Source organism: Rhinoderma darwinii, chromosome 5 (genome assembly GCF_050947455.1).
Source record: "Rhinoderma darwinii isolate aRhiDar2 chromosome 5, aRhiDar2.hap1, whole genome shotgun sequence".
Lineage (NCBI taxonomy): Eukaryota > Metazoa > Chordata > Amphibia > Anura > Rhinodermatidae > Rhinoderma > Rhinoderma darwinii.
In genome coordinates, this window is record NC_134691.1 from 22,880,238 (window position 1) to 22,898,980 (window position 18,743).

General features: G+C 44.9%; 1 protein-coding gene across 5 annotated transcripts in view; it reads left to right on the top strand.

The window, feature by feature from the left end:
* Window positions 1-18,743, top strand: part of LOC142651276 (uncharacterized) — a 290,189-nt gene that overhangs the window by 211,344 nt on the left and 60,102 nt on the right. For all 5 annotated transcript variants that reach the window (XM_075825742.1, XM_075825741.1, XM_075825743.1 and 2 more), the window contains 2 exons: window positions 586-756; window positions 10,892-11,010. In XM_075825742.1, coding sequence (XP_075681857.1) covers window positions 586-756; window positions 10,892-11,010 — 290 coding nt within the window. The remainder of the gene's footprint in view (window positions 1-585; window positions 757-10,891; window positions 11,011-18,743) is intronic.

Consider the following 18,743-nt stretch of genomic DNA (forward strand, 5'->3'; position numbering starts at 1 on the left):
AGCGGACCAACGCTGCGTAAAAATCACGCACATGTCTGCACGGCCCCATAGACTAATATAGGTCCGTGCGACGCGCGTGAAAATCACGCGCGTTGCACGGACGTATATCCCGTTCGCCTGAATAAGCCCTTACAGTTATCAAACCAGCGTATACAAAGAGAGCTCTATAGCAAAGAAATAAAGCTTTAAACCCATTGTAATAAGATAATATATTTATTATAAAATAAAAATATAATGTTAGGTACTTTTTAAATGAAAGAAAACGGTTAATGGTGGATGTGGTTTCATAGAAGTGTAAAGAGGCAAAATGTAGTAATGATAGTGATGGGAGGGGTAGAGACAAGCACCAGTGTACACTACAGAGGGGAGTCTACAAAGCAAAGAAAATGCCCAGGCCTAGCTTCTGTGTTACGTAGGCGACTGCTGATAAGCTCTCTAATTTTCATGAACAGGCGAATGGTTGTCAAAATGTAATAAGTGAAATACCAGATAAAGAATCTTAAACCATTTCCCTGTACCATAAATTGCACCCATAGATTATACATATGAATGTTTTTATACAAATGTCTTTCTTATCATTCCCAGGAATGTCTTCGACTGGATTGTGTATTTTCTTCTTCTGGCTGTCATCCTCACTCATATAGCTGATGTGATTGTGCAGCACAATTCTGATCTACATGTGTCTCATGTCCGAGTCTTTGCAGTCACCATCATTTTTCTCTGGCTAAGGCTAATGAAACACGCAAGAGCCATCCGGTAAGTAGTAGCATGTTTGGCTGCATTCACATGTGACTGCTCGGTCATCAGAATAAAATATATTATCCATCCTCATAGCACTGAAATAGGTATAATATTTTGTAGGAAAATTATAAACTAAACAAAAAAAACAACATGATTATTGTGTTACTTTTTATTGTATTTTAAAGGGGTTGTCTACATTAGATAGTTCATTTTTGTTAGAAGGGTTCCCCGATGACAAATTAATAACAAAATGTATCCCTCACAGGACACTGTGTGGCACTATATATACAGGGGGCACGGTGTGTGGCACTATCTACAGGGGGCACTATGTGTGTGGCACTTTTTACAGGGGCACTGTGTGTGGCATTATTTACAGGGAGCACTGTGTGTGGTACTTTCTACAGGGGCACTGTGTGGCACTTTCTACAGGGGGTACTGTGAGTGGCACTGTTAACACGGGGCACTGTGTGGCACACTATCTACAGGGGGCACTGTGTGTGTAACACTATCTACAGGAGACACTGTATGTGGCACTCTCTACAGGGATACTGTATATTGCACTATTTACAGGGAGCACTGTTTCTGACTATCTACAGAAGACACTGTATGTGGCACTGTCTACAGGGATACTGTATATGGCACCATTTACAGGGGACGCCGCTTGTGACTATCTACAGGGGCTCTTTGTGGGACTCTTTCTACAGTGGGCACTGTGTATACCTAATCTGCCTAGGGCACAAAAATACCTTGACCCGGCCCTGGTCATATGCACTCCTAAATGGAAATATTTAAAAATTACAGCTCACCCCTCAAAAAAACAAGCCCTCACACAGCTCCATCGATGGAAAAAGAAAAAAGTTATGGGTCTCAGAACATGCGGTAGAAAAAAACGATATCAATTTGGTATCATCATAATTGTATCAACCCGCACTACAGCATGTATTTTTAGTGGGTAATTTTTCTAGGAGGAATAATTAAAAAAAAAACTTACAACAATGTCACCATTCACAGAAGTGAATTTCTGTACACTGCTTCAAAATATGTTGGCGCTATATAAACGGCAAATAAATCAAGCAATAAAAACAAAATTCATGTCACACGACATGAAACACAAAGTATATTACAAAGTTGCAGATAACATGTACCGTTGTTGCAGTTTTTGCCACAATATTTTATACGTTTTCTTATTACAATGACATATTTTACTGTAAATGAAAACAACCTCCTTATTAACACTTGTAAATGCCTATATTTAAGCTGCACCTGTCTCATTAAAGTGGTTCTCTCATCATTTTTATATCAGCTGATGGGTCTGTCTTCAGAAAACCCCTTCAATCAGCATAAGCCCCAACAGTCCATACATTTCCAGCTGTGTAATGCATGAAGTGGTTGCGTCTACTAGAGCTGCTCATAGAGGGTGTTCTAGGGTGGGGGTCCCCCTGTAAGGGTATGTTCACACGGCCTATTTACGGACGTAAATCGGGCGTTTTTGCCCCGAATTACGCCCGAAAATAGCGCCTCAATAGCGCTGACAAACATCTGCCCATTGAAAGCAATGGGCAGACGTTTGTCTGTTCACACGAGGCGTATATTTACGCGCCGCTGTCAAATGACGGCGCGTAAATTGACGCCCGCGTAGAAGAAGTGACCTGTCACTTCTTTGGCCGTAATTGGAGCCGCTATTCATTGACTCCAATGAATAGCAGCGCTAATTACGGCCGTAATTGACGCGGCGTTCAAGCGCCTGCACATGCCGGTACGGCTGAAATTACGGGGATGTTTTCAGGCTGAAACATGCCCGTAATTTCAGCCGTTACGGACCCCCGCCGTGTGGACAAGCCCTTAGGGTATGTTCACACGAGGGCGTCCGTTACGGCTGAAATTACGGGGATGTTTCAGCCTGAAAACATCCCCGTAATTTCAGCCGTACCGGCATGTGCAGGCGCTTGAACGCCGCGTCAATTACGGGCGTAATTAGCGCTGCTATTCATTGGAGTCAATGAATAACGGCTCTAATTACGGCCAAAGAAGTGACAGGTCACTTCTTTGACGCGGGCGTCTATTTACGCGCCGTCTTTTGACAGCGGCGCGTAAATATACGCCTCGTGTGAACAGACAAACGTCTGCCCATTGCTTTCAATGGGCAGATGTTTGTCAGCGCTATTGAGGCGCTATTTTCGGGCGTAATTCGGGGCAAAAACGCCCGATTTACGTCCGTAAATAGGCCGTGTGAACATACCCTTAATATCCCTATGCTACGGTATGTTGACCAAAATTAGCTTCTTTGATTGTTTTATTTTGGCTTAGATTTGGAATGAATGAACCCGGATTTATGACAATTAAAAACAATAGTGACAGGGATTAGTGTCTGTTTGCCTCTGCAGTGGCGGACACAGACTGCAAAAGGCCCCTGTGCAGATAATGTGCCAGGGCCCCCCCGCCCCCCCCCCCCAATACCGACAAAGTTACCTAAACATATATATGCATATAAAAATAAACCTTACTAATAAAAATTATGAAGGAAGATTTATATTGTACATTTTATTACCAGTTTAGAACACAAGTAACACATTTTTTTCCGGGTTAAATTCTTATCTAAACTAAGTCCCTAAATGTGGGCAAAGAAAATGAAAAACCTATACTCACCTCCTCCGGCGCCTCCGTTCCCCCTCCGCAGCCCCTATCCCTTTCTGTGTTTACAAAGCTGCTGTGGTGACGCGCGGTCGATGGCACATGACCGCTGCAGCCAATCAATGCCCTCAACAGCGATTTGCTGTGGAACTACTGTCCTCAGCAGCACACCAATGAGGAGTTATTGGCAGCAGCGGTCACGTGCCATCGGCAGCGCGTCACCAGTGCAGCCTTGTACACTTGTAACACAGACCGAGACAGGAGGATGGGGGCTGCGGCGGGTGAACGGAGGCGAGGGAGGAGGTGAGTATAGTTTTTTTATTTTCTTTGCCCACATTTTCTTTGCCCAGCTACTGTCCACGGGGGGCCCGCTGATGGGCTCGCAGCTACTGTCCACGGGCCTCTGTCTCAGTCCTCAGCATCGCGCAGCTGAGAACTGAGTCGGCCAGCAGAGGAACGGGCCCCCTTCCCACGCGGGGCCCTTGTGCAGCTGCACCGGCTGCACATGCGGTATGTCCGCCCCTGTGCCTCTGGCTAAAACCTAGGGTTACCAAAGGTGGATGTTCCTGGTGCATTATACATTCCTCCGCTGTCATTCATGGAGACTCGCGCTGTCACAAACCAGGCTGTGATTGATGATTGAGTGACCCCCTCATCATTTATTTCTCCCTGTCAGTGTAGTAGATCTGATACACTGACGGGGAAAAGAACGATGATCGGGTCATTCACTAATCAGTCACCACCTGCTCTCATTTGTCACAGACAATAAGGGCACAAGGAAAAAGGGACGAACTTGCGTAAATGTGTACTGTATCATGCTGTCAATGCTGCACGAGGTAGAGCAAATATGATGCTATAAAATGTATATTTGCACAATTTTACAGTCTATATAATACAATCTATAATAATATATAGATAATTTATAACATACATAAAATATATCATCTATATATAAAGCCGAGTCACTTTGTAGATACATTACATTACTTTTCTTGTACTCGCGCTGAGTTACAGCCTGGATTATAGTCTAGAGCTGCATTCACATTTCTACTGGTTACTATTGGAAACTGTCAACAAGCATGTTGTCAAACACACAACAAAAACATTAACAAAGCTCCTATAATGAAGAAGGACAGTCATTTTTTCCTATATTAGATTACTATACAGTACCTGGTGTAAAGAGGGCACTTCCCAAAAATCACCAGAGCAAGTTCTGTAAAAGCATTGAGCCAGCAAGGAATGCTGGGAGATTTTAGCTTTAAATCTGTAACCACAGCAGTACAAAAAAATTACTTACCTTTTGTAGATTCATCCTTTATGTAAACTGTAAAATGGTGCTCAGAGGTGATCATAAGACACTCTTAAAAAAAATGAGTCTCATTTCAGGCCAAAATTTGCAATTGACACTGCTGTCTATGTCCAGGGGCGGACATAGACATCAAATGGCCCGGTGCAAGTTATGGGCCCCTTACAGTCCAATAACTGATTTGTCTAGCAAGGAGCCACTTTGGTCTGTAAGGGCCAGTTCACACGTTGCGTAATTACAACGGATTTTCCGTAACAGAATTTGTTGCGGAAAATCCGCAGCAAATACAGTAGCAGCAATGCTGGATGAGATAAAACAAATCTCACCCACACGCTGCGTAAATACTGAGCGGAAAAACACTCAGTTTTATTCCGCAGTATGTCAATTGTATTTACGTAAATGCTGCATATTTGTTGCAAGATTTCCCCATTGAATGGGGAGGTAAAACCCGCAACAAATAGCAGTTGTTGCAATTTTTTCTGGTGGGTTCACAGCGATCCCGCCGCAAAAAACCCAACTCAGAAAACAAAAATATATTATACTTATCTAGGAGTCTGTGCTTCATCCTCCTGGGATGACGCTTTATCCCATGTGACCGCCGCTGCAGCCGATCACAGGCTGTAGCGGTCTCCTGGGATGAAACGTCATCCCAGGAGACCAGCCTGCTAGCAGGCCGGCTAAGTGCTGCAGTTTTCCCAGCGGACATTCCGGGTACATTGCAGTTTTTCGCCAAGAATTTCCTGTGGTGCACCGGACAGATATGCTGCGTGATTTTACGCAGCATATCCATCCCGTGTGAACTCAGCCTAAGGCCGGGTTTACACGAGCGTGTGCGTTTTGCGCACGCAAAACGCCGCATTTAACAGCTCCGTGTGTCAGCCCCGTATGATGCGCGGCTGTGTGATTTTCGCGCAGCTGCCATCATCATGACACTCCGTTTGGATGTTTGTAAACAGAAAAGCACGTGGTGCTTTTCTGTTTTCATTCATCCTTTTCAGTGCTGTTGCGCGAATCACGCGCGTTCCACGTAAGTGCTTCCGTGTGCCATGCGTGGTTTTCACGCACCCATTGACTTCAATGGGTGCGTGATGCGCGAACAGCGCACAAATATAGAACATGTCGTGAGTTTTTCGCAGCGGACTCACGCTGCGTAAAAATCACTGACAGTCTGCACTGCCCCATAGAGTAATATAAGTCTGTGCGAGGTGCGTGAATCATGCGTTTTTTACGGCTCCAAAAACGGCTCAAGAAGTGACATGCACTTCTTTTTTACAAGGCGTTTTTTTATGCGCCGTTTTTACAAACGCCCCGTGGGGACGAAACGCCATTTTTCCCATTGAAATCAATGGGCAGATGTTTGGAGGGTTTCAGCCCCCATATTTTCAGACGTTTTTCGGGGCGTTTACGTACCGAAAGAAGGCTGAAAATAAGCCGTGTGATCATACCCTAAGGCCTCACTCACACGAGCGTGGCGTTTTTGCGCACGCAAAAATGCAGCGTTTTGCGTGCGCAAAAAACACTTACCAGCTCTGTATGTCAGCAGCGTATGATGCGCGGCTGCATGCTTTTCGCGCAGCCGCCATCATTATGACACTCCACTTGGATGTTTGTAAACAGAAAAGCACCACGTGCTTTTCTGTTTACATTCATCCTTTTGACAGCTGTTGCGCGAATCACGCTGTTCGCACGGAAGTGCTTCCGTGTGACATGCGTGGTTTTCACGCACCCATTGACTTCAATGGGTGCGTGATGCGCGCAAAACGCCGAAAGAACGGACATGTCGTGACTTTTTTTCAGCGGACTCACGCTGAGTAAAAATCACAAACATGTCTGCACGGCCCCATAGACTAATATAGGTCCGTGCAACGCGCGTGCAAATCACACGCGTTGCACGGACGTTTTTCCCGTTCGTCTGAATGAAGCCTAAGAATGGATTTCTTGCAGTTTTTCCCCATTGAATTCAATGTGAAAGTCAAAATCTGCAACAAAACCCAATTGTTGCGGATTTTGCTCTGGATTACCTGCCGATTTGCAGCGAAATCTACAAATCCAGTAAAGTTTAAAATAAGTTTAAATTAAATTTAAAATAGAAAAAAACACTATTGTTGTTTTTTGCGGGATGAATTGTATTTTTAATGCCACCATTTTGGGGTACATATAATGCATAGTGTAAGTTTTTTTGCAATGGGACGGGGAGAGGTTTAAAAAAAAAAAAGAAGCTAACTCTGCCATTGTTTTTAGGGTTTTGTTTTAACGCCATTCACCCTGCAGTATAAATGACTTAAGGCCGGATTCACACGAGCGTGTGCGTTTTGCACGCGCAAAAAATGCAGCGTTTTGCATGCGCAAAAGCTCCATAAAAGCTCCGTGTGTCATCAGCATATGATGCGTGGCTGCGTGATTTTCGCGCAGCCGCCATCATTATGACACTCTGTTTATATGTTTGTAAACAGAAAAGCACGTGGTGCTTTTCTGTTTCCATTCATAGTTTTTACTGCTGTTGTGCGAATCACGCGCGTCACATTGACTTCAATGGGTGCGTGATGCGCGAAAAACGCACAAATATGGGACATGTCGTGAGTTTTACGCAGCGGACACACGCTGCGTGAAAATCACTGACTGTCCGAACGGCCCCATTGAAATAACATAGGTCCGTGCGAAACGTGTGAAAATCACGCGCGTAGCACGGACGTATTATACGTTCGTCTGAATAAGCCCTAAAGGAGTTTTCCAGCCAGTAAAAATGTATGGCCTATCCTTAGGATAGACAATTAAGGGTATGTTCACACGCACTGTTTTCAGATGTAATTCGGGCGTTTTACGCCTCGAATTACGCCTGAAAAATAGCTCCATTACGCCTACAAACATCTGCCCATTGCTTTCAATGGGTTTTACGGTGTTCTGTTCCCACGAGGTGTTATTTTACGCGTCGCTTTCAAAATACAGCACGTAAAAAGACGCCCATGAAAAAGAAGTGCATGTCACTTCTTGGGAGGTTTTTGGAGGCGTTTTTCATTGACTCCATTGAAAAACAGCTCCAATAACGTCCGTAAAATACGCCGCGAAAAACACGAGTTGCTACAAAAACGTCTGAAAATCAGAAGCTGTTTTCGCCTGAAAACAGCTTCGTATTTTCAGACGTTTTTGGTCACTGCGTGTGAACATACCCTTATAGCTGATGGGTTGGGGTCAGACTCCCGGGACCCCCCCCCCCCCACTGATCAACTGTTTTACAGGGGCCACAGTGCTCGTACTTTTGCACAGTAAAAACACTGTACAAGGAAAAAACTGGTTTCTACTTTTTTTTTCTCAAAATATCTTATTGATCCTTATTTTAACCCTGTATTAGTCCCACTATGGGACACTGTATTTCAGCGTAATGTACCGGTCAGTTAAAGCTGGCAGTCATCTTATTAGTCCCTGACCCTGGAGTTCAAAGTTAAAATAGAAGTTTTAGGGCCTTTGTTGCCGTAAAAATATATTGTCACCCCGCAATCGCATTGATTCGGCACCAATGGGGTGAATGGGGTGATAGAGGCAGCCCCTTCTGTCTAACTGCTTAGATGCTGTGGTCCACATTTTACCGCGGCATCTAAGGAGTTAAACAGCCAGGATCGTGCAGAATAATTTTTTGCTTTACACCTTCCAGTCTATTAGACAAGGTATATAAAGTAATAATAAACTTTTTTTTTTTGCAGAAGTTATTTTTGCTCTGCAACTGATCTAAATTGATGGAAAAACTGATGACAAATGATATCAGTTTTCATCAGTCACTCACTGACCTTAAAGGGGTTCACCGCTTTGGACAATCCCTACTTGTTAAAAGGGTCTCTTATTAATTAACAGATCGTAATTGTTCAATTTCCCTGCAGCGCCGCCACTGGGGAAATTATGCATTGCACAGTGTGTTTTGAGACAGGTCCTCCAGAGTGAGAGATGCTCTTCGTAGCCACTCTCCACTCTGGCCAAGAGATGATGATGCTAAACAGAGGACCCCTCCTCTATTAAGCCAGAATTCCCTTATGGGGTTATGAAAATGGGTTTTCTTATCTGGACATACTCTTTAATGATAAAAAAAACAACTGATCATGCTAAATACCAACAAAAACTGGCATCCGTTTAAATCTCATAGCACTGAATAGGATCCATTGATGGATCTATAATGAAAAGTTAGGTTTACACTTTTTGCAGTTTTTTGGGGAAAAGGTCATGATGGGTCAGTCAACAGATCCTCGTTCTTTTCTATTGGAGTCAAACTTATGCCAAAGTGCATCAGTTTACACTAGTCTTTATTAGTACCGTTATGATCAGTTGGTTAACAACATCCATTATCCGTAATAGAGCTGTGACGGTCTACATCCAATACCCCAAAAACATACCAATAGGGAGTTTGCGAGCGCCAATGGGGATAAGGACCTCTGTACAGCGATGCGGAATATGTTGGCGCTATGTAAGTAACAGAAATAAATAAATATAGTGTAGTAATAATATTTTCGGATGGCAAAGGGTATAGTGAACCCATCTTCAGGGGGACCCTCAGCCTTTCACCCTCCAACTCTTGTATAGGGTCTTGGTCTTCAGGGTGAGGAATCCCCTGATCGCTGAACGCCCGAAATAGTCTCCCGATATAAATGCAGTGTATCCGCCCTGTGCTCCGCAAAGAATTCCTGGTGAAAAAGCGCACCAAACTGTGGATCAGTCTTTCACCCAGCCCGTCCGCTGCTGAAAACTGCTGCATTAACCGGCCTTCTAGCAGGCCGGCCTCCTGGGATGACATTTCATCCCAGGAGACCGCTATAGCCTGTGATTGGCTGCAGCTGCGGTCACACGGGATGAGGCATCATCCCAGGAGGCCGGCTTGGAGGAAGAAACACTCCTAGGTAAGTAAAAAAAAAAAATCTTATTCAGAGTTGCGTTTTTTTGCGGCGGGATCGCTGCGAACCCGCCAATAAGGAAACACAACAACTATTATTTTCCGCTCAGTATTTATTCAATGTGTGGATGAGATTTGTTTTATCTCATCCACTTTGCTGCTACTGTATTTGCTGCGGATTTTCCGCAACTAATTCTGTTGCAGAAATACTGCAGTATTTACGCAACTTGTGAACTGACCCGTAGTGTGAGCTGTCCTCAGTAGTACCAGGAATAGTAGATGTAGTAGTGCTGGCACTGCGTGGACGGAAGCCAGACCGCAACCTGGAACGAATGAAGCAGTACCATGAAAAGGTGAGTATGAGTGAAGGAGGGAGCGGTGCGGTGGTGGCCGCTACTAGTTCAGAGTAGGACTTCTGCAGAAACAACTCCATTCACATAAGTGGTTATTCACACGAACGGCATAATCAAACGTTTGACGGGCTATTTTTTATCGGCCGACACACGGCTGCATTAAAATCAATGTTCTTCTATGGGGCTATACACACCGTAGGTTTTTGTTTTTTTTACAAACTGTGTGAGCGGCCTGTGAAAAAATAGGATCTGTAAAATCGGGTCCCACAAGAATGCAAATCGGCCTTGAAAAACTGCAGTTTTTCACGGCCAATTTGACACCCGTTCATGTGAATGAGCCCTTAATTGTACTGATTTTCACTGGCAAAAATTTCTGCAACAAAATCTGCAGTGTGTGAATTCATTCTTAAAGGAGTTGTCTGGTTTCGAAAACCCATCGCCAAATATCATATTAGGAAGCAAAGAGAGTCTCTGAAGGACCCGGCACATTCATACATTACATGGACAGCCAAGTGATTTACATTTTTTCCCATGCAATGCTGCACTTCCCCTGTGGTGGCGCTGCAGGCGAATTAAACACGTCTTTTTTTTCTCACAGATTACAGCTGATCACTGAGGTCCCCGGCAGTGGGACAGCTTGATCAGCTTATTTTGGTGGACCTGTCTAACAATAAGGAATTGTCCAAAGCAGAAAACCCCTTTAAGATCTATGACCATGTCAGGACAACCTGTTCTAAGGTTCTAATATTATCAATATCATAACAAAAGGACAATTTTTTATCTACCTAAAAAATAATGTCAGAGCTGCTGTTATTGTACACAAAAGTTCAATGTGGTATTCGTCTCTAATGTATCATAAATTTGTGCGCTTCTGACCCCATATACAACAAGCACCCGGCCATATGTCATGCGTTACTAACACTTGTATGAACACGTTCCAGCCTCCCATGCTTGGTGCTGTACGTAATGTTTTTTATTTTTTATCAGACTACTTGGCCCGTTCATTGTGATGCTCGGAAAGATCGTAACTGACGTCCTAAAATTCTTATTTCTATATGGAGAATTTTACATTCCCTATGCCTGTGCATTCTGGATTATTTTTGGAGGTAAAGTATTCGTATCTGTATTAACTTGTCCATACACTTGATATTTTTTTTATTACCAGACAGATTAAATATATTAAATACCAGTAGCAAGTAATGATTTTCCACTGTGCACTTAGCTGCCTTTTCTGTGCTGCCCCCACTTCAGCCACTTCCCCGCAGGGTTCACAACCCCTATTACATTCCATCCAAATAAGATAATTAGATGGAAAATATCCAGCTACAGATCAGATGTAATGGTGGCTGCATAATGTGTAAATAATAATTTATTCGGTCAAATAATAGCTAAAATGCTCTGCAATCATGGATTTCACATGTACTTTTTTGATGGCACAGTTTTTACCCCTTCAATTCAATGGGGGAGGGAGAACATGGCAAATTCGGTACCAAACTGAAAGGATAAATTGTGACAGCAGCCAAAATGCACCAATAGTGCTAAAAGTGAAAACATCATAAAAGTATCTGGCAGCTCTCCTGTATAGGAAAATTTGTGTATTCCCCATAGTTTTAAGAAAATATGCTTATTTTTTAGGGAATGCAAGTATTTACTAAAACAGACATATTAGGAGAGCTCACTGGTCCTGTCTACTACACCACACAGGAAAGTTGTGAGGTCCTCTGTACTACACCACACAGGAGAACTAACAGATCCTCTATACTACACCACACAGGAGAACTGGCAGCTCCTCTATACTACACCACACAGGAGAACTGACAGATCCTCTATACTACACCACACAAGAGAGCTGACAGATCCTCTATACTACACCACACAGGAGAACTAACAGATCCTCTATACTACACCACACAGGAGAACTGGCAGCTCCTCTATACTACACCACACAGGAGAACTAACAGATCCTCTATACTACACCACACAGGAGAACTGACAGATCCTCTATACTACACCACACAGGAGAACTAACAGATCCTCTATACTACACCACACAGGAGAGCTGACAGCTCCTCTATACTACACCACACAGGGGTGCTGACAGCTCCTCTATACTACACCACACAGGAGAACTAACAGATCCTCTATACTACACCACACAGGAGAACTAACAGATCCTCTATACTACACCACACAGGAGAACTGACAAATCCGCTATACTACACCACACAGGAGAGCTGACAGATCCTCTATACTACAGCACACAGGAGAACTAACAGATCCTCTATACTACACCACACAGGAGAACTGACAGATCCTCTATACTACACCACACAGGAGAACTGACAGATACGCTATACTACAGCACACAGGAGAGCTGACAGATCCTCTATACTACACCACACAGGAGAACTAACAGATCCTCTATACTACACCACACAGGAGAACTAACAGATCCTCTATACTACACCACACATGAGAACTAACAGATCCTCTATACTACACCACACAGGAGAGCTGACATGTCCTCTATACTACACCACACAGGAGAGCTGACATGTCCTCTATACTACACCACGCAGGAGAGCTGACAGATCCTCTATACTACACCACACAGGAGAACTAACAGATCCTCTATACTACACCACACAGGAGAACTAACAGATCCTCTATACTACACCACACCGGAGAACTTACAGATCCTCTATACTACACCACACAGGAGAGCTGACAGATCCTCTATACTACACCACACAGGAGAACTGACAGATCCTCTATACTACACCACACAGGAGAGCTGACAGATCCTTTATACTACACCACACAGGAGAGCTGACAAGATCCTCTTTACTAAACCACACAGGAGAGCTGACAGATCCTCTATACTACACCACACAGGAGAGCTGACAGACCCTCTATACTACACCACACAGGAGAGCTGACAGATCCTCTATACTACACCACACAGGAGAGCTGAAGATCCTCTATACCACACCGCACAGGAGTGCTGACAGATCCTCTATACTACACCACACAGGAGAACTGACAGCTACTCTATACCACACCACACAGGAGAGCTGACAGATCCCCTATACTACACCACACAGGATAGCTGATATCTTCTGTACACTACACCACACAGGAGAACTGACAGATCCTCTATACTACACCACACAAGAGAGCTGACATATCCTCTATACTACACCACACCACACCACACCACACCACACCACACAGGAGAGCTGACTCCTCTCTATACTACACCACACCACACAGAGCTGACAGATCCTCTATACTACACCACACAGGAGAGATGACAGATCCTCTATACTACACCACACAGGAGAGCTGAAGATCCTCTATACTACACCACACAGGAGATCTGACACATCATCTTCACTACACCACACAGGAGAGCTGACAGATCCTCTATACTACACCACACAGGAGAACTGGCAGCTCCTCTATACTACACCACACAGGAGAGCTGACAGATCCTCTATACCACACCACACAGGAGAGCTGACAGATCCCCTATACTACACCACACAGGAGAACTGACAGATCCTCTATACTACACCACACAGGAGAACTGACAGATCCTCTATACTACACCACACAGGAGAACTGACAGATCCTCTATACTACACCACACAGGAGAGCTGACATATTCTTTATACTACACCACACAGGAGAACTGGCAGCTCCTCTATACCACACCACACAGGAGAGCTGACAGATCCCCTATACTACACCACACAGGAGAACTAACAGATCCTCTATACTACACCACACAGGAGAGCTGACACGTCCTTTATACTACACCACGCAGGAGAGCTGACATGTCCTCTATACTACACCACGCAGGAGAACTGACAGATCCTCTATACTACACCACACAGGAGAACTAACAGATCCTCTATACTACACCACACAGGAGAACTAACAGATCCTCTATACTACACCACACAGGAGAACTGACAAATCCGCTATACTACACCACACAGGAGAGCTGACAGATCCTCTATACTACAGCACACAGGAGAACTAACAGATCCTCTATACTACACCACACAGGAGAACTGACAGATCCTCTATACTACACCACACAGGAGAACTGACAGATACGCTATACTACAGCACACAGGAGAGCTGACAGATCCTCTATACTACACCACACAGGAGAAATAACAGATCCTCTATACTACACCACACAGGAGAACTAACAGATCCTCTATACTACACCACACAGGAGAACTAACAGATCCTCTATACTACACCACACAGGAGAGCTGACATGTCCTCTATACTACACCACACAGGAGAGCTGACATGTCCTCTATACTACACCACGCAGGAGAGCTGACAGATCCTCTATACTACACCACACAGGAGAACTAACAGATCCTCTATACTACACCACACAGGAGAACTAACAGATCCTCTATACTACACCACACAGGAGAACTTACAGATCCTCTATACTACACCACACAGGAGAGCTGACAGATCCTCTATACTACACCACACAGGAGAACTGACAGATCCTCTATACTACACCACACAGGAGAGCTGACAGATCCTTTATACTACACCACACAGGAGAGCTGACAAGATCCTCTTTACTAAACCACACAGGAGAGCTGACAGATCCTCTATACTACACCACACAGGAGAGCTGACAGACCCTCTATACTACACCACACAGGAGAGCTGACAGATCCTCTATACTACACCACACAGGAGAGCTGAAGATCCTCTATACCACACCACACAGGAGTGCTGACAGATCCTCTATACTACACCACACAGGAGAACTGACAGCTACTCTATACCACACCACACAGGAGAGCTGACAGATCCCCTATACTACACCACACAGGATAGCTGATATCTTCTGTACACTACACCACACAGGAGAACTGACAGATCCTCTATACTACACCACACAAGAGAGCTGACATATCCTCTATACTACACCACACCACACCACACCACACAGGAGAGCTGACTCCTCTCTATACTACACCACACCACACAGTAGAGCTGACAGATCCTCTATACTACACCACACAGGAGAGATGACAGATCCTCTATACTACACCACACAGGAGAGCTGAAGATCCTCTATACTACACCACACAGGAGATCTGACACATCATCTTCACTACACCACACAGGAGAGCTGACAGATCCTCTATACTACACCACACAGGAAAGCTGACAGATCCTCTATACTACACCACACAGGAGAACTGACAGAGCCTCTATACTACACCACACAGGAGATCTGACACATCCTCTTCACTACACCACACAGGAGAGCTGACAGATCCTCTATACTACACCACACAGGAGAGCTGACAGATCCTCTATACTACACCACACAGGAGAGCTGACAGATCCTCTATACTACACCACACAGGAGAGCTGACAGATCTTCTATACTACACCACACAGTGCTGACAGCTACTCTATACCACACCACACAGGAGTGCTGATAAATCCTCTATAATATACCACACAGGAGAGCTGATATCTCCTCTACACTACACCATACAGGAGAGCTGACCGCACCTCTTTACTACACCACACAGGAGTGCTGATAGATCCTCTATACCACACCACACAAGAGAGCTGACAGATCCTCCATACTACACCACACAGGAGAACTAACAGATCCTCTATACTACACCACACAGGAGAACTAACAGATCCTCTATACTACACCACACAGGAGAACTTACAGATCCTCTATACTACACCACACAGGAGAGCGGATATCTCCTCTACACTACACCATACAGGAGAGCTGACATCTCCTCTATACTACATCACACAGGAGAGCTGACAGATCCTCTATACTACACCACACAGGAGAGCTGACAGATCCTCTATACTACACAGGAGAGCTGACAGATCATCAATACTACACCACACAGGAGAGCTGATAGCTCCTCTATACTACACCACACAGGAGAACTGACAGCTCCTCTATACTACACCACACAGGAGAGCTGACAGACCCTCTATACTACACCACACAGAAGAACTGACAGATCCTCTATACTACACCACACAGGAGAGCTGATAGCTCCTCTATACTACACCACACAAGAGAGCTGACAGATCCTCTATACTACACCACACAGGAGAACTAACAGATCCTCTATACTACACCACACAGGAGAGCTGACAGATCCTCTATACTACACCACACAGGAAAGATGTCAGATCCTCTATACTACACCACATAGGAGAGCTGACAGATCCTCTATACTACACTACACAGGAGAGCTGACAGATCCTCTATACTACACCACACAGGAGAGCTGACAGATCCTCTATACTACACCACACAGGAGAGCTGACAGATCTTCTATACTACACCATACAGAGCTCACAGCTACTCTATACCACACCACACAGGAGTGCTGATAAATCCTCTATAATATACCACACAGGAGAGCTGATATCTCCTCTACACTACACCATACAGGAGAGCTGACATCTCCTCTATACTACATCACACAGGAGAGCTGACAGATCCTCTATACTACACCACACAGGAGAGCTGACAGATCCTCTATACTACACAGGAGAGCTGACAGATCCTCTATACTACACCACACAGGAGAGCTGACAGATCCTCTATACTACACCACACAGGAGAGCTGACAGATCCTCTATACTACACAGGAGAGCTGACAGATCCTCTATACTACACCACACAGGAGAGCTGACAGATCCTCTATACTACACAGGAGAGCTGACAGATCCTCTATACTACATCACACAGGAGAGTTGACAGATCCTCTATACTACACGGGAGAGCTGACAGATCCTCTATACTACACAGGAGAGCTGACAGATCCTCTATACTACACCACACAGGAAAGCTGACAGATCTTCTATACTACACCACACAGGAGAGCTGACAGATCCTCTATACTACACCACACAGGAGAGCTGTCAGATCCTCTATACTACACCACACAGAAGAGCTGACAGATCCTCTATACTACACCACACAGGAGAGCTGATAGCTCCTCTATACTACACCACACAGGAGAGCTGACAGCTCCTCTATACTACACCACACAGGAGAGCTGACAGCTCCTCTATACTACACCACACAGGAGAGCTGACAGCTCCTCTATACTACACCACACAGGAGAGCTGACAGATCCTCTATACTATACCACACAGGAGAGCTGACAGATCCTCTACACTACACCATACAGGAGAGCTGACATCTCCTCTATACTACACCACACAGGAGAACTGACAGCTCCTCTATACTACACCACACAGGAGAGCTGACAGACCCTCTATACTACACCACTCAGAAGAACTGACAGATCCTCTATACTACACCACACAGGAGAGCTGATAGCTCCTCTATACTACACCACACAAGAGAGCTGACCGCTCCTCTATACTACACCACACAGGAGAAGTAACAGATCCTCTATACTACACCACACAGGAGAGCTGACAGTTCCTCTATACTACACCACACAGGAGAGATGTCAGATCCTCTATACTACACCACATAGGAGAGCTGACAGATCCTCTATACTACACTACACAGGAGAGCTGACAGATCCTCTATACTACACCACACAGGAGATCTGACACATCATCTTCACTACACCACACAGGAGAGCTGACAGATCCTCTATACTACACCACACAGGAGATCTGACACATCATCTTCACTACACCACACAGGAGAGCTGACAGATCCTCTATACTACACCACACAGGAAAGCTGACAGATCCTCTATACTACACCACACAGGAGAACTGACAGAGCCTCTATACTACACCACACAGGAGATCTGACACATCCTCTTCACTACACCACACAGGAGAGCTGACAGATCCTCTATACTACACCACACAGGAGAGCTGACAGATCCTCTATACTACACCACACAGGAGAGCTGACAGATCCTCTATACTACACCACACAGGAGAGCTGACAGATCTTCTATACTACACCACACAGAGCTGACAGCTACTCTATACCACACCACACAGGAGTGCTGATAAATCCTCTATAATATACCACACAGGAGAGCTGATATCTCCTCTACACTACACCATACAGGAGAGCTGACCGCACCTCTTTACTACACCACACAGGAGTGCTGATAGATCCTCTATACCACACCACACAGGAGAGCGGATATCTCCTCTACACTACACCATACAGGAGAGCTGACATCTCCTCTATACTACATCACACAGGAGAGCTGACAGATCCTCTATACTACACCACACAGGAGAGCTGACAGATCCTCTATACTACACAGGAGAGCTGACAGATCCTCTATACTACACCACACAGGAGAGCTGATAGCTCCTCTATACTACACCACACAGGAGAACTGACAGCTCCTCTATACTACACCACACAGGAGAGCTGACAGACCCTCTATACTACACCACACAGAAGAACTGACAGATCCTCTATACTACACCACACAGATCCTCTATACTACACCACACAAGAGAGCTGACAGATCCTCTATACTACACCACACAGGAGAGCTAACCGCTCCTCTATACTACACCACACAGGAGAACTAACAGATCCTCTATACTACACCACACAGGAGAGCTGACAGATCCTCTATACTACACCACACAGGAAAGATGTCAGATCCTCTATACTACACCACATAGGAGAGCTGACAGATCCTCTATACTACACTACACAGGAGAGCTGACAGATCCTCTATACTACACCACACAGGAGAACTAACAGATCCTCTACACTACACCATACAGGAGAGCTGACCGCACCTCTTTACTACACCACACAGGAGTGCTG